We start from the raw sequence: 27,137 nt of genomic DNA on the forward strand, positions 1-27,137 counted from the left end.
TTAGCCTGAACGCCGCATAGACTTACTATTGCATAACGACTTTCTGTATTAAGATGTCCCCATAAGACCAGGTTCACAGTGCAATTCTGCATGTCAACCTACTGCCCATATAATTCTATGGGACTGTTCATAGTAATGGGTTGCGTTATTCTAACTGGCTGCATGCAGGCTTTGCATTAAAGTCTATGGCCAGTCTCAATTGCAGTTCACACTCATTATAACGTGTGCGTTATGCAACTAGCCACTGTGAATCCAGCCTGAAGTGGCACCGGAACGCACCACTGTGAGTGTAACCTAAAGCTTGCAATACTCACCTGGATAATGTCAGAAAATAGTGGGGTTTAAAGATCGATGAATAAGCAGTTCTGAGAAAGCAGTCATGTGCACAAACCTGCAGTGAGAACTTTAAATAAATGTTTTTTTTTCTAATAAATTCAGGCTGTCCTGGTTTTAATAAAAATACATTAGGTAGGTGTGCTCAACGGACAATAACAACACAAATTATAATTCACCAACCTTTCAGCAATCCTCTCTGCATTCTGATGTGACCCAGTTGAGGGATGCCAGCCAGGAGCAGACAAAAGTTTTAGAACCTGTTTGAGGTTGAGAAGCAGAATGTGGCATTTGCAGTCATACACAGTAACTTGGATATCCAATAAACATGTGTCAAGGGATTTTAGTCTAATTGTCTATTCAGACCTTTTACAACCTGCCTATATTTATAGACCGCCCCTATTAAGGACATTTATAAGATAGCATAGGCTGATCCCTGGCCAATACATTTACATGCAAGGTACACAAATTAGAGCTCTCTCTATAATGATCCTTTGCTTTTGATTCATGCTTTTGATTCATAAATTACACATGCTTTGCTTTTGATTCATAAATTATTATTATTGTTTAATATTTATATAGTACCAACATGTTCCGCAGCTGTACAGAGTATATTGTCTTGTCACTTAACTGTTTCAAAGAGGGGTTCACAATCTAATTCCTACCATAGTCATCATATGTCTATGTATGTATCGTGTAGTGTATATATCATAGTCTAGGGTCAATTTAGGGAGAAGCCAATTCACTTATCTGTATGTTTTTGGGATGCGGGAGGAAACCGGAGTGCCCAGAGGAAACCCACACAAGCACAGGGAGAACATACAAACTCTCTGCAGATAGCCTTGGCTGGGATATGAGCCAGGCACCCAGCGTTGCAAGGCAAGAGGCTAATCACTACACCACCCTGCTGCCCTATGGAACCTGAATGTAATAGCGATGATGCAGTTCTTCCAAGTGAAAATATATGATTACATAAGGCTTCAATGTACCATATACTTTCATGCAGGGCCTTAGGGCTTGTGCAGCCCTGTACAGAGTTGAAGTATAATGCCCCCATCCCCTCATTTGGACCATCACACATTCCCTCCTAACCATTAGGACAGAAGCAGAAGATCTGCTCTATATAGTCAGAATTGTTAGAAGTGTTCATTTTGTTCACATTCACTCTGAGTATTATGCATCCCTCATAGCTGGCCTTGGGACTTTCTAGAGGGAATATTGTGTATTTCATGGTATCCAGAAGAGAGAGTCATAAAAATACTTAGGGTGAGGCTGGCTAGCCTCTCTTAGGCTCCTTTTGACACTAAGAATGTTGTGATAAGATCGCAACCCAAAGTAGCCGAAAAATCGCATCGCACATTTACGTTGAAGTGCAACTATACAGTGAGGCATTCAGTACAATGAAAGTATGCCTCAATGCCACTGTAAATGCTCACATTACCCTGTAAACACTCTGCATGCAGCACATAATCCTGATGGAGCCTGCCGCATAGCATTGCAATCAATGTGATAGCATCATAGGAATATCAATGCATTGTGGTGCGACATGACACAATGGGCATAGGCCTCAATTCACTAAGCTTTACCAAACACTTTATCGAACATTTGATAATTTACCTCATGGGTAAAATCTCATTTTTAATTCACTAAGTCTGCTTTATCGATAAAACATTCAATAAAATCTATAACACCTTAGTAAATTAAAGATTAGATTTGACCCATGAGGTAAATTCTCAAAGGTTCGATAAAGTGTTTGATAAAGCTTAGTGAATTGAGGCCATAGTGTGAAACAGGGCTGTGGAGTGGGTACAAAAATCATCCGGCTTCTCAGTTTATGAAACCTCCGATGCCAGGTACCCAAAATTGCTCCGACTCCGACACCTCGACTCAGACTCCGTAGTCTAATTTTTACAAAGGCTATGGATTTGGTACAAAAATCATCCGACTCCTCAGTTTATTGAAACCACCGACTCAGACTCCAGTTACCCAAAATTGCTCTGACTACTGGACTCCGACTCCACAGCCCTGGTGTGAGGGAAGCCTTATGCTGGGATTACACGGTACGTTTTTTTGCGTTCGATTCGGCACGCGATCTATTAACCATTCGATTTTCTGCTCGATTCTCTTATCTTCCACTCGTTTTTCTTATCTTTTTTTCCATTGACTTCTATAAGAAATCGAGCGGAACCAAATCGACCGGAACATCGGACATGTCGAAATTTTATAATTAAAGGCATCTATCGGAACAATTCTTACAAAAAAACGTACTGTGTAATCCCAGCATTAGATCATATTCTTGACACAGGTCTCACAAATTACACATATCAAAGGCTGCTCCTGCATGCCTGTATGTGACACTGAATAAATCACTTGCCAAGTACTGCATAGTGGTGAACAGCTCCTGTGAACATTGCATTTTTAAACCTTATTTTAAACCGATTTATTTATTTAAACTGTCTTGTTTGAATAACGAATAAAGTGATCTCTAATACAATATACACTGAGCAAGGAGGTCCCACATAATAATAGAATATCTGAATATTGGTTATCTAGTAAAAAGGGAGGGTGCAATTCACACATTTTACACAAGGTTTAAATGAATAAGAAACAAAATATTCAATATTTGTTGCAACAGACCCCATATGGTCTGGTTCAGAGAGAGTTTTGACATCCCTGACACCCCCACACAGTACCCTGGTTTGGCTTTAAAAATAAAAAAATGGCATATGTAGTATTAAGTTATACTATGGCATATGTAATATAAAGATTTGCAAAGGCATATGTGATATTAAGTTATACTACTGCATATGTAATATAACATTTTGTAATGGCATTCACAGTATAAATGTATGCTATTGCACAGAGGAAAAACAGTGGTAAAGATGTTTGTTCTCCAATTCTGTGGCCCTTTAAGGTAAACACAGTGACAGGAACTGTAATACATGAGGTCATCTTCCCAGATACAGCGCAAGGGCAATTAGCACCCCTCTTCTTGGACATCATGCTGCTTAAACATTAACAGTGAATGGGGATAAAGAGTGAAAGTTGTGGCAACAGGGAAATCATGTAATTAGAAGGTTAATAGTGCCAGTTAGGGTGTACTCCGAAGCGAGTGGAGTCTTACATACACACAACAATGTGATTCCACCAAACCTCACCCATACCTCTCCTCCAGTTCTTTCCCTGATGTACCTGCAGCGCTGTGCATAGCACTGTCTATATCCACAGCTGGATGGCTGTATACATGCCAATACCAAAACTGGAGGTCCAGTAATGACATTTGCTGTTGCCGTAGAGATCCGTTGCATATAGTTACCACTCTTTGAGGCTGAATTCACACTTATGGTGGCCACTAATGATCCAATATTTTTCATCCAATCTTACAATTTCTATCTAATATTAGGGAACTTCCTATAGTAACCAATTAATATATTCCATCAGTTTACTCTTCTACTACATAGATTTGGTAAGATTGGATGAAAAGGATTGGATCGTTAGTAGCCACCCTTAGGCCCAGTTTACACTTAATCAGTTGCTCTCAGTTATAACTGAAATGTCAACTGATTTTCAAAATAAGTCCCATGTTTTCCTATGGCACCTTTCACACTTAACGTGTTTTAACTGAAATATTTTTCACAATGCACTCTCATTTCAAAATGGCAAAATAAATTCTGGGAAATTTGACAATTATCAGCATATGACTACCGCTCCTACCTTATTGAAATTTATTGAGACACAGTAGAGTGAATATTTGAATAATATAAAGATGTTGCAGTATTTACCAGTTTGTTTGGGTATATAGCGACCATGTAGAAATGAAAAGCCTAATTACATTGTAATATAAAACATACATTTGCCCCACTGGGTGTTCAGCATAGAAGAAGTCAATGTTTAATTTTGCAGTAAAAGACTCCAATACTGAACATGTCAGCACAGCAATGCTCAACACTCAGAATCCATTGTTTATGCCACTGTATCATTTATCTGGATGCTAACAGCCTGTGAAAATAGGATTTCACTAGTAAGCCTGTGCATGGCAGAGTGCTATGTTCTTGTTCTATGTCACAATATCCTTTTACACAATGTTCTTAATAAGATACATCAGTCTGGTTAGTGTGGATCTCATTATGAAACACAATTTTCATTTTATTAAACATATGTAAATTAGCAAAAGAAAAAGAAATACAACGCAGTTAAAAAGTATCTCCTTATACAAATAGCTGCCAGCTCAGAGACATTGAGGGCCTGTCTCCAGTGCACACGGCTTGTATATTGCGAGCCGTGATGCCGCCACAGTTGTAATGTGAGACACACAGGAATGCAAGCCTATAGGGTTTGGTTTTTTTGCTGCATGTTGTACAATTTTTTTCACAGCATGGAAATCAAACAGGAACCTAGTGTTTTTAATAGGCTGTGTTTCCCAGTTCAAATTTGCATGAGAGGAAATATAGCGACTTGCTTATAGTGGAAACAGGCCCTTATGGTGCCCATACGCTATACAATAAAAACGTTCGATTTTCCCATTTATTTTATCTAAATGATCGACTCGAATGAAAGTTGAAAATAATTTTTTTTTCGATCAAGAAATTCGAACGATTATCCAGTTTTTTCGAGAAAAATCTGATCGGACATGCTGGAAAAATCTATATATTTGATCTAACAAAATAATCGAACTAAATTATCTAATAAAAAAAAATTAAAAATGTTACCATGTATGGCCACTTTTAAAGAGGAACTTTTACCCAGTATTGAACTGGCTGATATTGTGGGGAAACCCCTCCCACTGTGTGATGTCATGACCATGGTCCTGACAGTTTGCTGTCTGTGAACCTCATTGCATTATGGGAAATAACAGCAGTTTCCAACTGCCAAGCAAGAAACACCTCCCTCCGTGCATAGTAGAACTCTTAAGGTAGCCATACACTGGTCGATTTGCCATCAGATTCGACCAACAGATAGATTCCTCTCTGATCGAATCTGATCAGAGAGGGATCGTATGGCTACCTTTACTGCAAACAGATTGTGAACCGATTTCAGCCTGAAACCGTTCACAATCTGTTGTGGTGGTGGTGCTGCTACTGCCGCTCCCCTCCTCCGCCGGCGCGACTGCCCCCGGTCACCGCTGCTCTGTCTCCGCTCTGGTCTCCGGCCCCGGCATGCTTTACTTCTTCCTGCCCGGCAGAAAGTTTAAACAGTAGAGCGCCCTCTACTGTTTAAACTTCCTGCCGGGCAGGAGGAACTGAAGCATGCCGGAGACCAGAGCGGAGAAGAAGCAGCGGTGACAGCGGGGGCAGTCGCGCTGGCAGAACAGGTAATGTATTGCCTCTCTATTGCGTCGGTCGTCGGGCACTCGAACGCCACTAGCGACGCGCTCCCTACCCGCGGGCGATCGACTGTAATTTTCCGCACGGAGCGATCGACGAGATTGGACGAAACGGATCGAAATTCGGCGTGTAGCGCGAACGATTGGCAGCAGATTCGATCCCAGTGATCGAATCTGCTGTCGAAACGGCGGCAAATCGTGCCAGTGTATGGCCAGCTTTAGTAAACGGACATTCTGCAGGGATCACCTGAGATAAGAACTAGAGATGGTCTGATTAATTTGAGAGTGTAAATCAGGGAGGTGAAAGATTTTAAAATGGGCAAACACTGACTAAATGATTTATAAATTAATATTGTAAAAAAAAATAAGCAATTTTATTTATTACCTTAATTTCACTACAGTCCATCTTTAATTCTTGTTGTCTTTTTTCATCCTAAGAGTAAAATGTCTGTTCTCTTTTCCAATAGGATAGCGTGAGAACAGGCATATTGTTAACTCTATTTAAGCAACCACAATGATGAATATTTTGTCATTCTGGTACCCATATAGTCATTCTTGTAATCATGTAATAGAATACATTCTCATTCTAAGGCCTCTTTCATGTGTGCAGCTATCTGATAGTGGTGTGTCTACCACCTGCCTACTGCTCCTGTGGAAATGCTGGGCACTTTTAAGAAGTTACAATATTTCACTCGGGCAATGGGGAGGAGGCTGGCACCTGCCTACTAAATGTTATATGCGGAGCTTTCCTTTTGCACAGGAATTGCACTGTCTGTCAACTGATGACAAATGCTGCCATTTGGCTGCATTACATGGCAACTGGATAGCGCTCATGTCTCAGCAGATTGGCGGTTGAGCTATGCAGCAAGTGTGCGTCAACATTCTAGTGGAACCATACTTTATCTTGCTCATCTAATGACTATACAAAGGGGACCTGAAGTGAGAGGAATAGGGAGGCTACCACCTTCCCTCCCTTACAAACAATGTCAATAGTCTAGCTGTCATCCTGAGCTTTTGGCCTTAGTTGTTTTTGAGTCACACGCCTGCAACAAGCATAAAGCCAGTAGAGTGAGACCAGAGTCAAAGTTCTTTGATCTGCAGGCTCATTCTGGGCCAGTGACTTAAAGTATTAGAGGCAGAGCTTCAGCACAGGAGTCAGGCAACTGGCATTGTTTATTAGAGGAAAATGGCAGCCTCCATATTCCCCTCTATTCAGGTCAGTGACATTGTTAGGCGAAAAGGTTCAGGGCAAGCTGCCCCTGCATTTCCTCCATAATGTCAGGCAGACCCCAGAGACAGACAACAAGTGACAGTGTGCAGCTGGCCAGGAGGTGGACATACCTGATCATCGGTCCCGCACCACTTGGCCTACAAAAACAATAGCAAGCTTCGGACTACCACTTTGTTTTTGTTTTTTTCCAGATAAATTACATAATTAGAAAAAACACCTGTAAACCTGAATACCTTTTATCTTGATCTTTAAAAACAAAACCCATGAACTTAAATCTTGCCATTTTACTAGTTACAGATTTATTTATTTTTTTTAACCTTGACCCAAGTAAACATTACATAAATGAAAAGAAATACACAATCAAAATTACATACAAAAGTTCATCTTGTCATGTAAAAACTGTTCAAACTTCTAACTAGGAACTAGCGAACTCCAGTAAACATTGAACATGTAGGGCTTGATTCACAAAGCGGTGCTAACCTACTTAGCACGTCTAAAGTCTTTAGACGCGCTAACCAGGGTGCTAAGTAGGTTAGCACCGGATTTCTCAATCAGATCGTGCGCTAACTTTGCGCGCGCTAAGTCCCATAGGCTTTAATGGGCACTTCGCACGGTGCGCCCTGTGCTCTGTGCAGTACGCGCATAAAGTTTTGTGCGCGTAAAGTTTTACGCGCGTAAAGTTTTATGCGCGAAAAGCTTGTTTAGACGTGCTAAGGGGGTTTTCACAGGCGTGCTAACAGTTAGCACTGCTTTCTGAATCAAGCCCGTAGTCAGCAAAATTACATTTAGTAACACAATGATAATTTTTTTTTTATAAACTTTAAGATATACTGTAAAGAAATATTTGTGGTGAGATGATGAGTTGCCTTTAACCACATCAGGAAGTGTGGCTTTAGCACACATATTAGACTTGCACTTGCTAATGCCCCTTACCTTGTTCTGTATCTTCTTTTAGGACTCTTTCACACTAAGACGTTGCGTTTGATGTGCCGTTAAGGTTGCATAACGTGCCCCTAACGCAACGCATGTTAGCTTTGAAGTTGGACGTTACATTGCACTGTGTAATGCGTCTCTTGATGCGTACGTGATGCGTAGTTTTTGACACATACGGATCGAAAGAAAACGGCGCATGCGGCACATTAAAAAAAAAAAACCAGTACTGAGTATGTGCAAACAGTCTACCACAGCCAAATACGAGTATAACGCACAGCACGCTGCACTTTCATTTAACGTACTGCGTTATACTCCAACGCAGTGTGGGCACTGTGAATAGCCCAATTATTTTACATTACTATGAGTTGGGCTGCGTTACAGGCTGCTAAACGTGCGGCTGCAATGTCGCACTGTGAAAGCAGCCTTACAGCTCGCTTGTATGTGTGTGCACATTATGCAAACATACAAAACTAATATTAGAAAAAAAAAGAATGGATAAATCAATACTGTTTAAAGCAGAATTACAGTCTGGCCTAACATATACCAAAAACTTCCTTATTACCAATTATAGTTATCCTACTTGTCTTTGTTTCAAAGTGATGAAACTTGTGTAAAAACACAATATTCCTCATAGCTCAGTTCGAGAAACAGCTGTTATTCCATCTCCTGTACATGTGAAAAAAAAATCTATTGCTTAAAGAGACTCCGTAACAAAAATTGCATCCTGTTTTTTATCATCCTACAAGTTCCAAAAGCTATTCTAATGTGTTCTGGCTTACTGCAGCACTTTCTGCTATCACAGTCTCTGTAATAAATCAATGTATCTTTCCCTTGTCAGACTTGTCAGCCTGTGTCTGGAAGGCTGCCAAGTTCTTCAGTGTTGTGGTTCTGCTATGAATTCCCAATTCCAGGCCCATCTATGCACACTGCCTGTGTATTATTTAGATTAGAGCAGCTTCTCTCTTCTCTCTTATCTTTTACAAGCTGGATAAATCGTCCTCTGAGCCGGCTGGGCTTTCACATACTGAAGAATTACAGACAAGGGCAAAGCTGTTTGCAGGAGAAAAAAGAGCAGCCTGAAACTTCAGTGCATGAGAACTGCAGGGAGAAAGAAACACACAAATGATCTCTTGAGATTCAAAAGGAAGGCTGTATACAGCTTGCTTGTGTATGGTTGTATTTTCTATGTGTGGACATACAGTACATCAACCTACTTCCTGTTTTGGTGGCCATTTTGTTTGTTTATAAACAAACTTTTTTTCTTTACTAAGTTTTTATTGAAAAAGAGACAGCCATTGATTGTTACATACTCAAAATGATAAGCATATGTTAATATACAGGTCATAGCTTCTCTTATTACAAGGTATAAATAAACAAACTTTTTAAAACTGTTTTTAACCACTTTTAATGCGGCGAGGAGCAGCAAAATTGTGACAGAGGGTTTTAGGAGATGTCCCCTAACGCACTGGTATGTTTACTTTTGTGCGATTTTAACAATACAGATTCTCTTTAAAGCCAAGGGAACCTGAAGTGAGTAAAATTATTTAAAATAAACACATGAGGTAACTTCAAATGAACATTACATAGTTACCTTGCCATCAGTTCCTCTCAGAAGCGCACCATTTTCTTCTGACAATGATCCTTTCCAGTTCTGACAACATTTTGTCAGAACTGAAATATATCGGTTGCTGTCAGTTATAGCTGAGAGGATAACTGATGTGCCAGGTAATGTCCATCTTTCCTATGGCTCAAGTGGGCGATGTTACAGTTTAACAGTGTGCTGACGAGGAAGCTGTTATGGGTAATGGCCATTTTCAAAATGGAGGAGGGAGAATTCCCTTGATCACAGAGGACAAACGGGACGCAGAAGAAGAGAAAGAGATTGAGGAGTAGGCTACCCGGGAGGTAAGTATGACTTCTGTATGTTTATATTGACTTTTAATTTTCAGTTTAGGTTTTCTTTAAGCTGTGTACAGATACTTGCTTTTCGTTGCTCGAGACAGCAACTTATGATCATTTTGGGTTAAAATCTGGTGTCAGTAAAGAAGTCCTATGTTGTTATGTAGCTATCCACTGTGGTGCATCACTAAAATGACTAAATTACCTGTATGGATGACCTATTATTGTTCAACAAATTCTCCTCATACCACACTCATTGTCCCCACTCCCCTCTCCATAGAGGAAAACAGGCTGTTCAGCTGCAGCTGATTGGTGAGTATGTGCAGCTTTCTTTCCTAAGCTGTTAAAGGGATGTCATTTAGCAGCACTGGCTTCTTACAATCACAGGCATTCTCTAAAAGATGTGGGTCATGTTTACATATTAGTGAATTTTTGTTATAAAATGGCTCAGAAAGCGGACCAATGGGGAGCCCGGCTGTAGATTCAAAGATGCTTTGCCAGGGCTCCTATGCGCACAGTAATTACAGTGTTAGATACACTGTAATTACGTGACGGATTTTGCAGCGAGAGGCGTCGGGTGATCGGCGGAGGTATTTATAATGACGGGAGCCTTTGCAGAGCTGAGTGGGGGCTTCTAAACTGTGCGGCGACCCGACTGGGAGCTCTGGGGTCTCCTTATTAAAGGAGACCCCCAGATGCAGCGGCGACGACGTGCGTTAGCTAGTTTAGACCTGCTTTTTGCAGGTCTAAGCTAACGCTCATGTCTGCCGGGAAGCATCGCTTCCCAGAGGCATGAACAGGGTAATTGGATACCGTGTTAAGAACTCGCTGGACGATGATATCGCCCAAGCGAGTTCTTTTCCGCCTGGGGGGGTCTAAAGTTTAATTAGATTAGGCGATGCCCCCATCGCCTAAATTAAGAACTCGCCTAAATTAAGAACTCGCCAGTGCTTAGTGCTGGCGAGTTTAGCAATAGAATATGGCCCAATATGTTTAACACTTAGTGACATGACTATTCAGTGCGCTCAGTACAAAGTGGTGTACTGAGCGCACCGTATAGTCATGTCACTATGTGTTTCTCAGTGAAGCTCACAATCTAATGCCTACCATGGTCACAGTCTAATGTCCCATCTATAGTCTAAAGCCGGGTTTTGTGGTGAAAATGAACTTATGTGCAATATGGAGTGCAGATTATAGACGACCCAAACAGGGTATCTGCCATGGGGTCTGGCCATCTGGCAATTGACTAAGAGACCTGTAAACGGTCTGAACTTCCTACATACCTACCTATCCAGTGCCCCCCACCTACCACCACGTCACGCTGTAGAACCTAAAGCACAGGAGATGAAACTAGTGCTGTCAATCAAGTTTACCTAAATAAGAGAGTTGGGACCTACCAGTTGCCTCCATCTCCAACACAAACCTTCTCTAGCCTTCTTCCCCTGGAATACAGACAATATATATTTAATGGAGCGGTAAGTATTATTTAGTATTTATATAGCACAGACATCTTCCTACAACCTCCGTGCAGAATGTGCCCTGGCTGGGATTCAAACCAGGCACCCAGTGCTGGAAGGAGACAGTGTTATCCACTCTGCTACCATGCTGCACTGTACTGATATTACCTCCCAGGGTGTTCCATTTAACTGCTTCTGACACCATCCGTATGCTGCTTCTTTAGTAGAAGGGCACAGCGGTTATATCACACATGTCTTGCATTCCTTGGAGCAAGTCTCAGCCATAACAGTATTTCTATAGAAGAGAAAAAAGGAAGCAGTAGTGCTAACGTATACCTTAACAAATCTTCCGTTTAATGTTACAATAACTTGAAAAAGCTTAAAAACAATAATGGACAATATAAAATGACATATAACAGTACCGAACCCCAAACCCCCCCCCCCCCCCCCCCCACACACACACACACACATACATATCAGATTTCTAGTAAAAATTCAATGGTCTGCAGTGAGTATATAGTTGAAAATGTATGGGGGATGTATTGCTGTATGTCATTCTATATTGCTGTATATTGGTTTGAGGATATTTCAGATTTATAATAGAGACAGAAAGGAGAAAAAAAGCGCACACTGTGATACTAGTAGGTGAAGGCTCTAGGCCCTATACGAAAAGTCTCACCTGGTTGTCGAGGCTGGCGAAACCTATATAGGTTTGCCAGCTGTCACGCTTGTGTCCCTCTTATGCCACAAGCGTGACAGCTGGCAAATCTATATAGGTTTCTCCAGCCTCGACAACCAGGTGAGACCTTTCCTATAGGGCCTAGAGCCCTTTAACTACTAGCATACCTCCCAACTTTTTAAGATGAGAAAAAGGGACACTTAAGCTATGCCCCTTTTATTATGTTGATAGGGTGAAGGGGGAAATTATTTTTTGTTAAGAGACACCCCTATATATTCGCTGATTTTAGGGCATCTTCTCAACAAGAACATGTGTCTGAGACTAATTGTGTTTTACCATGTTTGGAAGGAGCTAATAAAAATGTAATAAAAAAAAGATGTTTCAAATTAAAAAAAAAAAATATTGTAGCAATAGACGGAAGATTTTTTTAGGTATACTTTAGCTCAACTGCCCCATTTTACTCTTGAATACGTTTACGGTGGTTGGGAGGTGAAACAGGTAGCTTGTACACCAGCCATTAAAGTGCTTTCTTAGTATTCCCAGTGAAGTGCAATGTCTGATATAGTCAGTAAACCATTTCAGAAAATGTCAGCCTCATCCCCTTGGCGGTGGTTGAGTTAACCCTTGAATAACACATGAAATACAAAAAAAAGGACTTAGAGCCGAAATAGTGCAATATGTCAATTAATTGGTATACAAGTATGTATGAGAGATTATACTCTCAAATCTGGGTTACTACTGGTAACCACTATGATAGCAGGTGGGGAGACTAGAGCTGACCCCACTCGGGTGTAAGAATGTCACCCTCCATAGAAGTAGAAAAAGGGGTAACACCCCTCCACCCAGGGTGGATTCAAAAGATAAATAAATTAGTGGTGGACTCGCCTCCCCAAGTACACTCAATACAATTGGGATACAATGTGTAGTGACTCACTACACATTGTATCACAATTGGGACGCCCCCTCCCATCTTGCATTGTCTCCTCCCCGTCCCAGGGGTTACCTCTGCGACTACATCTAGTGGTCCTTTGTTTTTTCTGGAGCGTGACCCACGTTGATCAAACGAATCATCATAACTGAGTGGAAACGGTCCTTCTCCACATGCCCAAAATTGTGGTTACCCATAGCAACCCATGTTTGAGTAGTTATTTCTTTACATTTCCCATTTCTCAGAAATACTACACTATTGGAGCTCCTGGTGCTCTTTTTGTCTCCTTTTCTTACCAGTACCTGAGTTTTCAAAATTCATCTGCGGAACCTCCCAGAAGTAGACTCAATAGTCAGTTTTCACCAAAAAATGGGTTATTGTATTCAAGGATACTCTACAAATTTCTACAAATTTAAGTAACCCTATGTTCAGTGAAAACTGACTATTGAGTTGACTTGTGGGAGGTAAGTCCACCATTAACTCCCTTTTTAAACGTTTTCAATTATTTTATCCTTACCTGGCACCTCTGTTTAAAAATGTGTTTACCTTGATTAACACATGATTTAAAGTAATGAAGTGACAGATCTCGTGGACCCATGGTGAAGTTATGAGTTACTTAATGCTTTATTTTCTTTGATTTATTTTGGTTAGTTTACAATTAAAGGGACACTTAAGTAAAACAAAAAAAATGAGTTTTACTCACCTAGGGCTTCCAATAGCCCCCTGCAGCTGTCCGGTGCCCTCGCCGTCTCCCTCTGATCCTCCTGGCCCTGCCGGCAGCCACTTCCTGTTTCGGTGACAGGAGCAGACAGGCTGGGGACACGAGTGATTCTTCGCGTTCCCAGACACATTAGCACCCTCTATGCTGCTATATGGTATATGATATATGCTATAGCAGCATAGATGGCGCTATTGTGGCCAGGAACACGAAGAATCACTCCCGTCCCCAGCCTGTCAGCTCCTGTCACCAAAACAGGAAGTGGCTGCCGGCGGGGCCAGGAGGATCGGAGGGAGACGGCGAGGGTACCCGACAGCTGCAGGGGGCTATTGGAAGCCCCAGGTGAGTAAAACTCATTTTTTTTGTTTGACTTAAGTGTCCCTTTAATACCGACCAAGTGAGATAATGCCATAATGCGAAGATATTTTTACTAGTGACCTTGTACATTGTTGGCATTATCTATTGGAACATGTAGGAGGTATTTATAAAACTAAAAAGTCTCACAGAATTGAGTTGTGATATTTTACATCTGTAACCTGTTCATAAACTGCTTATTTCTAACGATATGCATTTCCTGCCAATGTTGGTGGTAATATGCCTCCATATATACTGTGCAACAAAACTGTCTTAAAGGGAACCTAAACTAAGAAGGATATGGATTGTTCCTTTTAACCACTTGATGACCCACCCTTTACTCCCCCTTAAGGACCAGAACTGTTTTTACTGATCTGTGCTGGGTGGGCTCTGCAGCCCCCAGCACAGATCAGGTAACAGGCAGAGAGATCAGATTGCCCCCCTTTTTTCCCCCCTATGGGGATGATGTGCTGGGGGGGTCTGATCTCTTCTGCCTGCTGGGTGTTGCGGGGGGGCACCTCAAAGCCCCCCTCCGCGGCGAAATTCCCCCCTCCCTCTCCTACCTGCTGCCCCCCCGGCGATCGAGGCTGCACAGGACGCTATCTGTCCTGTGCAGCCAGTGACAGGACGTCCCCTGTCACATGGAGGCGATCCCCGGCCGCTGATTGGCCGGGGATCGCCGATCTGCCTTACGGCGCTGCTGCGCAGCAGCGCCGTACAAATGTAAACAAAGCGGATTATTTCCGCTTGTGTTTACATTTAGCCTGCGAGCCGCCATCGGCGGCCCGCAGGCTATTCACGGAGCCCCCCGCCGTGAATTGACAGGAAGCAGCCGCTCGCGCGAGCGGCTGCTTCCTGATTAATTAGCCTGCAGCTGGCGACGCAGTACTGCGTCGCTGGTCCTGCAGCTGCCACTTTGCCGACGCACGGTATAAGCGTGCGGTCGGCAAGTGGTTAAAATAATACCAGTTGCCTGACTCTCCTGCTTATCCTGTGTCTCTAATACTTTTCGCCACAGCCCCTGAACAAGCATGCAGATCAGGTGCTCTGACTGAAGTCAGACTGGATTAGCTGCATGCTTGTTTCAGGTGTGTGATTCAGCCACTACTGCAGATAAAGAGATCAGCAGGACTGACAAGCAACTGGTGTTGTTTTAAAGGAAACATCCATATCCCTCTCAGTTAAGGTTCCCTTTAAATAAAGTATTTGAAAAGAAAATGTCAGTCCTGTATAAACGCGTGATCATGTAAAATATGTACTTGTTGTTTGCATTGTTTGTTTTTCAGTGATAGTACTTTATTTTAGCTTTTGCCAGTGTTTGGATGCTGTAAATATAAGATGATGTTGCATTACAGTGAAGTACAATGTAAGTAGGATATGGCCAGTAAACACCATTTCTGATAATGTCACCCCTATATGAATACAATGATCAAATAAAACATGTATTTGCTGTTTGCATGGTTTGTGTTTTAGTGACAGTACATTGTTCCAGCTTTTGGCAGTGTGCGTCTGCTTAAATATAAATATAAGATATAATATAAGACATTGCTGCATTGCCAGCTTTAGAAGGACACAGATCTATCTATACATGTGAGTTAGAGAGAGTTCTGTAACTAGATTTTCCTTTTTCCTCAGCTATCGTGAGCTGTAAAAGTACAGAAGAAACCTATTAGTCGACGGACTAAGCAGAGTTTTATCATCAAGAGTATCCATCTTCTGAACAGTGCTGGAGAGGGACAATATTTCCTGGAAGAAGGCCATAGCCCAAAGAATGTCCCAGAACAGCTACTATGAGTGTGAGAAGAGAGGACAGAGCTCAGGCTATCCTGCTCGTATGGGTACATCACAAGGAGAGCTTGTAGGGGGCAACCTTTGTGATGCTGAGACCTCGGTGGATTTGTCCACATACATTGAAACAGGAGATGAACTGTTGTCTGATCTCTTTGCTCTAAAACAGGAACGTCTGAAGAATTCATACCCATACATGCCGTCAGATGGATTACCCTCAGGTGCCATGTACGGATACCCCCACAGTATGGTCCCAGACCGCAGATTAGGGGGGTATGAGTCCGGGGGAGTGATTGTTAAAGAGGAGACACGTGGATCACAGAGGGGTGTGTGCAACACTCTACAGTATCAGGCGGCACAGTGTGGACAGACGGCAGTGCATATCCCCCAAATGGAGGTAGGGCACCCTCCAGTACTGCGATTATTAAAGGTGAGAAAAATATATATTAACTGCCTACTCCTCCTTTTCATCTACTTCTTTCTCACACAGTCTATTTCAGTATCTGTATATTAGCACATATTGTACAAAGTTCTCTATCTTGATAGAGGAGCCTACTTTTTTTGTAAAAGTGGGTGTGAAAATGTCACTCCATTTGTAACCAACACAAAACAAGTCTTGGAGACAGATGGGTAACTAAAGATCACTGGACCCCTTCTCCAGCCCAAGTTACCGATATTAAGTAGTCTTTAGAATCGTAGATATCAGTATTAGGCAGCCTTTGTGGGATTCACCCTCTCCCCCAGATATTAGTATTAGGTAACCTTTGTGCCCTCCAGAATATTGGTAATATGTAGCCTTTCCCACCCCCCTCCGCACACACGCACATTAGTAGTAGGTAGCTTTTGTAGCCCTCCACCACCCAGACATTAGTACTAGGTAGCTTTACACCACACCTCCATTACAAATACAGCATTAGCATTTAGTAGTCTTTTGTTCCTTAACCTTCCACCCCCTACCCTCTAGAAATTAGTGTTAGCTACCCTTTGTGCCCCCTTCTTCCATGTTTTAGTATTTGTAACCTTACGCTCCCCCTTCCCCCTTCCTCTTATAATAGTATTGGGTAGACTTTGGTATTGGGTAGCCTTTGTGCCCGGTTCCCCACCAAATATTATTGTTAGGTAGCCTTTGTTCTTCATCTCATAATAGATATTAGCATTAAAGAAGTCTTTGTGCCCCACCCCAGGTATTAGTATTACGTGGCCTCTGTGTTCCCCTTACCTCCAGATATTAGTATTAGGTGGCCTCTGTCTTTCCCATAGATATTAGTATAAGGTGGCCTTTGTGCCCTCCCCCACAAGATATTAGTATTAGGTAGCCTGTGCACACCCTCAGACATTTCTGTTAAGTGGCCTTTGTGCCCTTCCCACCAGATATTGTTATTTGAGTAGTATTTGGTAGCCGTTATGCCCCCCTTTGCAGAACAGGCAGTGGCAAAGTAGGAACTCACTTGTCCTGCCACAGTGCTCCCTCCACCTGCCCAGTCAGTGTGCTCCAGTCTTCTGTGGGCTCCACATAGGCATAGCTCATTGGTTCCATCCAGCATTAACATATTGATGTCACATGGGAACCATAGAGGCTGGATACACACAGACCAGAGGAGGGAAGAGGAACACAAGCACATACCTCTGCACCAACTGCAGCGCTGCCTCTGCCAGTGCCAACCCCAAGGCCTGCCCCCCCCCCCCCCCATGGACATGTGTAGGGTAAGGGTTAGGTTAAGATTAGGATGGAATTAAAGTAGCTTTCATTTGCCAATATTTGGCCTCAACTATTCAGCATTGATGTTACACATCATCATTCTGTCAGACTTGTGAAAACAGTCATACTTCTATTTATTAGCAATTCTATTTTAGTCTTTGATTGAGTGAGGAGATGTTAAAACATGTTATTATTGTGGCACTCCTTGAAGAAGAACTCCTTGAGTTCCTGTCCAAGTAGCTTCAATCAATAGTTCAGAGTAAATATTCCAGTATCATAAAACTGAGGTAGGAAAATAAGTGCCAATGAGTATCTTAACAGTTGTGAAAACTGAAAGAAGATCTAACTGTGCCCATGCTATCCAAATCTTAAATAAACCTTCAATTACTTTTAGTGGCTACAATACTGTTTATCCAGTCACCATAGTTGTCACCTGAAAAAAGGCAGTGCTGAGTGTGCTTGTCCACCCTCTCTACCCTCTCCATAGGCAGAAACATGCATGGTCCTGCAATTGTATGAAATTCGATTGGTGCACAGCTGTGACAGTGTTTGTTGCCCTTCAAGTAATATAGAGCTAGCATAGTCTTCGAAATACTTGGATTTTGAAAACATTTCGAAATACTTGGATTTTGAAAACATTATTTCATGACAAATTGCCTAATGAGTTTTCATGGTTTCAATGCAACTTGATTTGATTCAAGAAATTTTGTAATCATGTTTCTCCCTAGTCAAAGAAATACACACATTCCTTTTGACATCCTCTAATAATATACTACTGTGTCTCAAATTAGAATATCACCAAAAAGTTAGATTTATTTCAAAAATTGAATTAAAAAAGTGAAACTCATATATAATATACTGTATATTCGATGCACACAGAATAATAGGTTTCAAGCATTTATTTATTTTAATTTTGCTGATTTGGGCCTACAGGCAACGAAAACCCCATTTAGTATCGCAAAAAAATAGATTACATAAGTCCAATAAAAAATTATTTTTAATACAGAAATGTTGGTTTACTGAAAAGTATGTTCACGTACTCACTCAATATTTGATCGGGGGTTCCTTTTGCATGAATTACTGCTTCAGTGTGGCGTGCCATGGAGGCAATCAGCCTAGAGCACTGGGCACTGCCAGTGGCGTAGCAATAGGGGGTGCAGAGGTAGCGACCGCATCGGGGCCCTTGGGCCAGAGGGGCCCCAAAGGGGCCTCCTTCAAGCACTGTATTAGCTCTTTATTGGTTCTGTGCTGGTAATAATCACTTCTATATATGCTTTAAATAGTAGTGATCATTAACAAGCTGTTCCCATCCCTTTCTTGAACCTCTGACACTGTGGAAATCCTTGGCAGGTTTTGATGCGCCGTATCAATTGTTATGTATGGAGTGCTTGGGGGGCCCATAGCTCCATAGCTACGCCACTGGGCACTGCTGAGATGTTATGGAAGTCCAGCTCATCTGCATTTTTGGGTCTGATGTCTCTCATCTCCCTCCTGACAATACCCCATAGATTCTCTACGGGATTTAGATCGAGTGAGTTTGCTGGCCAATCAAGCACAGTGATACCATAGTCATTAAACCAGGTATCAGTGCTTTTGAGTGTGTGGGCAGGTGCCAAGTCCTGCTGGAAAATTAAATCAGGACCTCCATAAAGCTTGTCAGCAGAGGGAAGCATGAAGTGCTCTAAAATTTCCTGGTAGATGGCCGTGCTGACTTTACACTTGATAAGACATAGTGGACCAATACCAGCAGATGATGTGGCTCCCTAAATCATCACTGACTGTGGAAACTTCACAATGGACCTTATTCAACTTGTATTCTGTGCCTCTCCGGTCTTCCTCCAGACACTGGGACCTTGATTTCCAAATAAAATGCTATATTTAATTTTATCTGAAAACAGTACAGTACTTTGGACCACTAAGCAGCAGTCCAGTTCATTTTCTCCTTAGCCCGGGTAAGAGGCTTCTGATGTTGTCTCTGGTTCAGAAGTGGCTTGATACAAGGAATGTGACGGTTGTAGCCCATGTCCCGTGTACATCAGTGTGCGGTGGCTCTCAAAGCTCTGACTTTAAAATACTCTAATTTTCTGAGATACTGAAATTGGGGTTTTCGTTGCCTTTAGGCCATAATCATCAAACTGAAAGTAAATAAATTCTAGAAATATATCACTCTGTGTGTAATAATTTTATATATGAGCTTCATGTTTTGAATTGAATTACTGAAACAATTTCACTTTTTGATGATACTAACATTTTGGCAAATGTGTTGCAGATGTCAGAGCTCAAAACAAAATAATCACTGTGTCACTTTATTCTTTGCAATCTTTAGATAAAATACACACTATGTAAATTTTATTTACTGTACAATTTATTATACTTGCATAAATTCTGGTTTCTACAACAACTTCCTTTAGTGAAAGAATTGTACATTATATGCTAAAGTCCACCCAGAACGTTCATTTTTTGGACTTTGTGTTGGAAGGTGTTGCTTCTTCTGAGTCTATCAGAGATCATTAATTTATGCTACAAAAATTCTCATAAAGAAGATTCCACAGAGAAGGTTATGATCAGTACAATTAAGTGACTGATTTGTAAGTCTCTGAGTGGTTGGTGGTGATCATGTGATCATGTCTTGCTATTACTTCCTGTTTTAGCCTACACAACAACAGGCAGACACAAGACCTGATCACGATTGCCGCCAGCAGTCTGATCCGAGGTATTTCCAGAGATCTGCGAGCATCTCCAGTGGAAATATCTTAAGTGATCACGATAAAAGGTATTACTTTTACAAAACATTGTTTTTTCTACCTTCATAAGAGGTCATGTAAATGTGGACTGCATTAATTAAACATTGTCTCCTATTAATTAGTTAACATCCATCTGTTTAATTTTTAAGGACAACCTGTGTTTATAAAAAAAAAAGTTTCAAGTTTTTAGGCATAAGAATAGCCCCAGCAATCCCTTCTGACCATGTGGAAAGGGGCCAGGGAGTCCTGCCTCTTTTCCTGCATTCATTAGGCAGAGAAGTGCAGGCAGCAGTATAAATTACCTGCCTCCAATGCTGGCTTGGATTCACTCCCTTCTTTTAACAGCACCATCTGCTGTTTACTCTTACACAGCTTCATATAGCTCTGTCCCTAGATGTTCTGTCACATGACGCGCAGAAACACCCAGGATGGAAGCTGTACGGGGCTATGCAGCGGAAAAGTGGGTGGTACTGTGTATAAAGGAGATTGGATCCATGCCAGTGCACAAAGGCTACCTAAGCCTAATCTTAGGGGGCACAAAGGAGTGTGTGTGTGTGCAGGGCCGTGCAGAGGGTCTTTAAGTGGGGGGTGCTCAAATTTAAAAAAAAGGGGCCTGGCAATGCCTTCCCCCACATACTCCCCCCCCACACACACACACATACACACACTTTTATAGCAGTATCAGGCAGACTTTGTGTCTCCTTCCAACCAACTCTTTTGATGCTACCACCCTCAAATCAGCAGTGATAGGTGGGTTAGAGTGGGCACAGTGGAGCCCACAGTGGAGGCACAGACTCGCCTTTAATTACTGGGACCTCTGTCCCTCTTGATCAGCACCCAATCCTCTTTTCAGGCAAATAAGTGGTTACCAATATGCAGTGGTTGCTAAGCATTAGTAGATGCAAAACTGCAGTAAGTGCCAAGGTGCAGTGTGTGCCCAGATGCAGTAGATGGTAAGATGCAAAGGTTCACTTTGTGCTCAGTTGCAGTGGGTGCTGAGATACCAAAGTACAGTCTGTGTCAAGCTGCTGTGGGTACCAAGGTCCAGTTTATATTGGGTGTTTATTTGCAGTGGGTGCTATGTAGTATTGGGTGCTGAATGAGTAGCAGATGGTGATAAACAATAGTGGGTGCCATGTGAGTGCTAATTGGTACAGGGATCCATGTGAGTAGGGAGTACCATGTGTGGTCTGGATGTGTGCCATGGGAGAGTACTGAGTCTCATACGGGTTCAGACCAAGGATGGGTACTGGGTGCTATTTGGGTGCTGGACTGGTACTAGGCTTTGGAACTTGGTGACGTGTGAGTACTGTGCCATGTGGGTGTTGATTATGGGGGTATGTGGGTCTTAGGTGCAAATACTGAGTGCCAAGTGGGTGCTGGGAGTGAGTACATGGTGACATATGGGTGATGGGTGCTGGCTAGTGGGGTATTAGTTGTCATGTGGGTGCTAAAGGCAGATGCTGGGTGCCATGTGGGTTCTGGATGCTGGCCCAGGGCGACATGTGTATTCTGGCTGTATGGGCGTGTATCAACCATCATGTAGGTGTTGATTGCAGGTACTCAGTCCCTTGTAAGTTTTGGGTGCAAGTACTGGATGTCATATGTGAGTGTTTGGTGTTTGTGCTGGGCACCAAGTGGAGGCTTAGTGCAACTGGAACTACTGCAGATGAAACATGTGGGTGTTGGGTGCAGGTACTGGGTATCACATAGGTGCAAATACTTGGTGCCATGCCTGCACTGGGTGCTAGCTATGGGTGGGCATTGTGTGTCATGTGGGTTCTGAGTGCAAGTACTTTGGGTGCTAGTACTAGTTATGTGAGTGCAGATAGTGGGTGCCATGTGAAGGCGGTGTGCAGGTGTGAGTAGTGTGTGCCATGTTGGGGCTGGGTGCAAGTACTGTGCCATGTGGGTGTGAGTACTGGGTGCCAGCTATAGGGTGAAGGGGTGCAGGTACTGGGTGTCATGTGGCTGTTTGATGCAAGTACTAAGTGCCATATTGAGGCCGGATGTGAGTATTGGATGCAGGGTGCTTGATGCAAGTACTGGGTGCTTGCTATAGTGGGGGTTACTGGTTGAGTGTAATGTGGGTGCTGAATATTGGTGGGATTGATGTGGGTGCAGGGGGTGGGAGATCACTGTGGGTACTGCTATGAATATCATAGTTGCTGCTAGGGGAGGTCGAGGTCAGTGTGGTTGATGGGGGAAGGGTAGGTCACTGTGGGGAGAAGTAACTGTGGGTGCTGTGGAAGGTAGAGGTCAGTATGGGTGCTGGAGGAAAGGGAGGTCGCTGTGGGTCCTTTGGGGGAGATCACTGTGGGTCTCGGGAGGTAGAGGTCAGTATGGGTGCAGGGGGTGGGAGGTCACTATGGGTGCTGCTATGATTGGCATAGTTACTGCTAAGGGAGGTAGAGGTCAGTGTGGGTGCTGGGTGAAGGGTAGGCCACTATGGGTGCTGTGGAAGGAAGAGATCAGTATGGGTGCTGGAGGAAGGGTAGGTCACTGTGGGTGCTGGGAGAAGTCAGTGTGGTTACTGGAGGAGGGAGTGGATGCTTGATGTTAGGAGAGGCCACTGTAGGCGCTGGTAATGGGAGAGGTCACTGTAGGTGCTGCTTTTGGGATGGGAGGTCCCTGTGGGTGCTGCAGGGGACAGGAGGGTAGCCACTGGGGGAGGTAAAAATCACTGTGGGTGCTGGGGGAGGGATAAGTCAGTGTGGGTGCTGGGGTAGACAGAATCACTGCTAGAGCTGGGGAGGGAGAGGCCACTGTAGGTGCTAGGTGGAGGGAGAGGTCACTGTGGGTGCTGGGGGAGGGAGGGGTCACTGTGGGTGCTAGGTGGAGGGAGAGGTCACTGTGGGTGCTAGATGGAGGGAAAGGTCACTGTGGGTGCTGGGTGAAGGGAGATGTCACTGTGGGTACTGGGTAGGGAGAGGTCAGTATGGGTCCTAGGTGGAGTGAGAGGTCACTGTGAGTGCTAGGGGAGGGAGTGGTCACTGGGTAGTACTAGGTGGAGGGAGAGGTCACTATGGGTGCTGGGGGAGGTAGAGGTCAGTATGGTTCCTAGGTGGAGGGAGAGGTCACTGTGAGTGCTAGGGGAGGGAGTGGTCACTGGGTATTAGGTGGAGGGAGAGGTCACTATGGGTGCTGGGGAGGTAGAGGTCAGTATGGGTCCTAGGTGGAGGGAGAGGTCAGTATGCCACACTAGGAATCCTGTCTTGAAAGTGTCCCAGACGGGGGAGGAGCTTGCCGCGGGTGGGCGGGGCTTATCGTGGTTGGGGGCGGAGCTTATTTTGAGCAGCGAGAGGGGCCTTTTTTTGAAGATTTTAAAAAGGGGGGTGCCTGGGCACCCAGAGCACCCCCCTGTGCACGTGCCTGTGTGTGTGTGTGTGTGTGTGTGTGTGTGTGTGTGCGTGCGTGCGTGCGTGCGTGCGTGCGTGCGTGCGTGCGTGCATGCGTGTGTGTGTGTGTGTGTGTGTGTGTGGAGGGGGGGGGGGAATAACAAGGGAACCAGAGTTATCTCTCGGGGGCACATAGATATGCAGGATTATTTTTTATTTTCTCTGTGGTGATACTCGAGTAAGGTTAGGGTAGGGTCAAAGATAGCAGCAAACATAGCGCATGGCCATTTCGTCACAAGCAGAAAAACTGTTTTTCCTGGCGTAGAGATCTAAGTTGGAAACCTCACTTGACTGGAAAATTGGAAATTGCCTCTTGTTCTTTACTCATATTGTGAATGCTAGCCTCATATACTATCAAGGCAGTCCGCATCTATTGACACTGCTTAGAGAGGACTGACGGGGCTTGCACTGGGGAATCTGCATGCCAGGGCAAAAAGAGGATCTGAAAAAAGGCTCATCCTTCTTATATAAACAACCAGAAATGCTTGTAAATAAGTGTTTTAACCCTTGCATAATTTCTTCGTTAACCTTTGTTGACAGGGTCCCCTATCTGGGATGCTACCTGCTCCACCAATGAAAGAGGTAAGCCATAAAGGAAAGAAGTGTTTGAGTAAGGACAGCATGGAGTACCGCTTACGGAGGGAGAGAAACAACATAGCTGTACGCAAAAGCCGTGACAAGGCCAAACGCAGAAATATCGAAACACAACAGCGTGCGCTTGAATACATGGCGGAGAATGAGAAGCTGCGCAGCCGAATACAGCAACTTAATCAAGAGCTGGAAGCTCTGAGGGGGGTTTTCCGGCAAATACCTGAGGCAGCTGCATTGGCCAAAGGATCCGGAGGATGTAGCTAAAAGCCAAAAAGCGACACAGGTGACAGGAAGAGCTTATTATACTGTCACTATATACTGTCAGCCTTAGTAGACTTCAGGTGGGACTTGTTGACTCTGTACCACTGAATGTACATTTCTGAATAAAAGAATACATCTCACTCGTATATATGCAAGTTCAAATTTGGGATGAAGAATAATCTCACATACTTGGTTTTAACAGTATTTTTTATTCACCAGTAATGTTATCGCGAGTGTGTTTCTTATTTAAGGTGTCAATCAATATGTATGTTAAATGGGCATTTTAACTAACAATTGCTAATTGAATTCTACAGTAGTCTATGGAACGCAATGCATCTTTGTCCATACTTAACATGAGCAAAATGGAGATTGTGATATATCCACCTACCACCTTCTCTCTCTGTTCCACCTCCCATAGTCACCATCAATGTAGAAAATATCTCAATAACCGAAACTCATAAGGCTTGCTGTCCATGTAAATCTGGACTCTGAGCTCTCATTTAGACCACATATTAGCACATTAACAGGGGCGTACCTAGAAAGACCCGGGCCCCCCTGCAAAAAAAAATTCCTTCTGGCCGGAGGTCTCCGATCACTTAGTGCTTCATAGAACTTCCTGCTTACACAGGAAGTTCCATAAAGCACTTAGTGATCGGTGACCGGCCAGAAGGAGGTATGTGCTCAGCTTGCCTGCCGCCGCCGCCACGGCTGCCACAAGCACCACCAATGATTGCTTGCAGGAGGGGAGCGCTGAGAGGAGTGCCCGAGGTGAGGGAGGGGGGGGGGAATTCCCCCCTCCCCACCGATCTGTGGCCACAGCTCTCCTCTTATGCTGCGACCCCTCCTGCCCCCAAAAAGCTCCTGAGTGGGCCCTAGGGAGGCCCCGGGCCCCCCCGCGATGGCAGGGGTTGCATCCCCTATTGTTACGCCAGTGCACATTAACTACCTCTTGTTGCTTTTATCTCAAAAACATTTCCAGAATTCCCTTCCTTTCACAGGAGGCAACCAAAATGCTTGTACATGCTCTAAACATATCCCGTCTTGACTGCTGTAACACCCTACTCTGTGGTCTAACAAAAAGCAACCTGGCATCTCTCTGGTCACTACCAAACTCTGCTGTCCCCGTCTCATCCACCGCTCCTCCCACTCCTCTGAGGCAGCTCCACTCTGCCAATCACTTCATTGGAAACCAATTACCTAAAGTATCCAGTTTAAACAGCTCACGCTTTCATACAAAGCTCTACACAAGCTGTCACCTCCATACACTTTCTCATTAATCTCCAGATACCTCCCCACCCGGACCCTTCTCTCCTCCCAGGAGACCCTCTTGTCCCCTAGCTTGGTCACCTCCTCTCACTGTCACATTCAGGACTTCTCACGAACAGCCCTTCTCCTTTGGAACGCTCTCCCACTGCCTGTCCGTCATGCTCCAAGCCTGGAAATCTTCAAACATACTCTCAAAACACACCTTTTCAGACAAGCCTATAAGTTTATAAAGGTAGCATTGGAGATTCACTGCCTCATCTATTAACCCCATTTTCTCCTTCCCGATTGTTTCCACCGCACTACCCTCTAGATCAGCCATGGGCAAACTTGGCCCTCCAGCTGTTAAGGAACTACAAATCCCACAATGCATTTGCCTTTATGAGTCATGACTGTGGCTGTCAGACTCCTGCAATGCATTGTGGGACTTGTAGTTCCTCAACAGCTGGAGGGCCAAGTTTGCCCATGCCTGCTCTAGATTGTAAGCATGCAAGGGCAGGGACATCCTCCTACTGTTTGTTATTTTGCTGCAGTTTGCCATATGAACATGTATCAATGTTTATGATATTTCAAACCACACATTAACTATGTATGTATTTGTACTCATATTGCTGGATGTTATAATTATACAGTGTCTTGAACTTCTCATGTATATATGTTCCCCAATATTTGTTTTGTACTAAATATATATAGATACAGTGCTATGGAATATTTTGGCACTATATAAATAAAATAATAATACAGGAGGCAAACTGGGGTTGCATTTTGTGCAATAATCACCAACTTTACAATATGTACTTTAAAGTGAAAGTACTAAAATGTATATGTTCCTGGCATCCCTGTATGTTACAAAAAATATAACCTGCCTTTACCAAGTTTGTAGAAAATGTGTTATTTCTAAAATAAACAAAATTTGCCTTCACCGAGTTGGTATAAAATGTGTTATTTCTAAAATGTTAAAAGTGTAACAAAATTGAAGTGATTTAAGTGAGAATGGGCTTGATTCACTAAAGCGTGCGAAGTGTTAGCACGCCAGTGAAAAGCCACTTAGCACGTGCAAACTGGATGTGCTAATATGTGCTAATATGCACACGCAAAGTTTTGCGTTTCGCACGCAAAGTTTTGCACGCATCGCTTTGCGTGCAAAATCAGCTGTTTTGCGTGCTAAGTAGCGTGATAAGCATACTTTGCATGCGAAGCGGCTGATTTTGCACGCTAAGTAGTGTGCGCAAAACTTTACGCGTGCAAACTTTTATGTGCGCTAAAATAGCACGCGAACAGTAACAGCTTTGCAGTGCAAACTACTTAGAACCCTAGTTTGAATCAAGCCAAATGTGTGAATCCATGTCCTCTTCAGTAAAGTGAGAATGACTGAAGCTCCTTCTCCTTAAAGTGTGCCTGAGGTGACATGTGACATGATGAAATAGACGTGTGTGCACATGAAGCCCCATTTCTAGAGGCAGGTGACCGCACGGGGCGCAGTGAGGGAGGGGGGCACAATTGAGGAGGGGGAGCAGCGGCACAATGGGCCTGACTCC

General features: G+C 43.5%; 2 protein-coding genes across 3 annotated transcripts in view; one reads left to right on the forward strand and one right to left on the reverse strand.

The window, feature by feature from the left end:
• The window catches only part of RNF212B (ring finger protein 212B), a 440,214-nt gene that overhangs the window by 354,533 nt on the left and 58,544 nt on the right, over positions 1–27,137 (reverse strand). The window lies entirely within an intron of this gene.
• Positions 15,627–25,912, forward strand: CEBPE (CCAAT enhancer binding protein epsilon). Of its 2 annotated transcripts, none has more exons than XM_068242416.1 (2): positions 15,627–16,073; positions 24,025–25,912. In XM_068242416.1, exons 1-2 carry the CDS (start codon positions 15,627–15,629, stop codon positions 24,337–24,339), a joined length of 762 nt encoding a protein of 253 aa, XP_068098517.1. In that variant the 3' UTR covers positions 24,340–25,912. The 2 variants fall into 2 exon arrangements, 1 of the variants encoding a protein (XP_068098517.1); XR_011022276.1 differs by lacking the exon at positions 15,627–16,073 and adding an exon at positions 20,008–20,115 and having other exon boundaries at positions 24,025–24,111.

Source organism: Hyperolius riggenbachi, chromosome 1, assembly GCF_040937935.1.
Source record: "Hyperolius riggenbachi isolate aHypRig1 chromosome 1, aHypRig1.pri, whole genome shotgun sequence".
Lineage (NCBI taxonomy): Eukaryota > Metazoa > Chordata > Amphibia > Anura > Hyperoliidae > Hyperolius > Hyperolius riggenbachi.

Bases quoted from the DNA above. Each gene is read 5' to 3' on its own strand.
- CEBPE (XM_068242416.1), top strand. From the start codon at position 15,627: ATGTCCCAGAACAGCTACTATGAGTGTGAGAAGAGAGGACAGAGCTCA. The intron at 16,074-24,024 runs GTGAGAAAAATA...CTTTGTTGACAG, and splicing joins CAGTACTGCGATTATTAAAG to GGTCCCCTATCTGGGATGCT.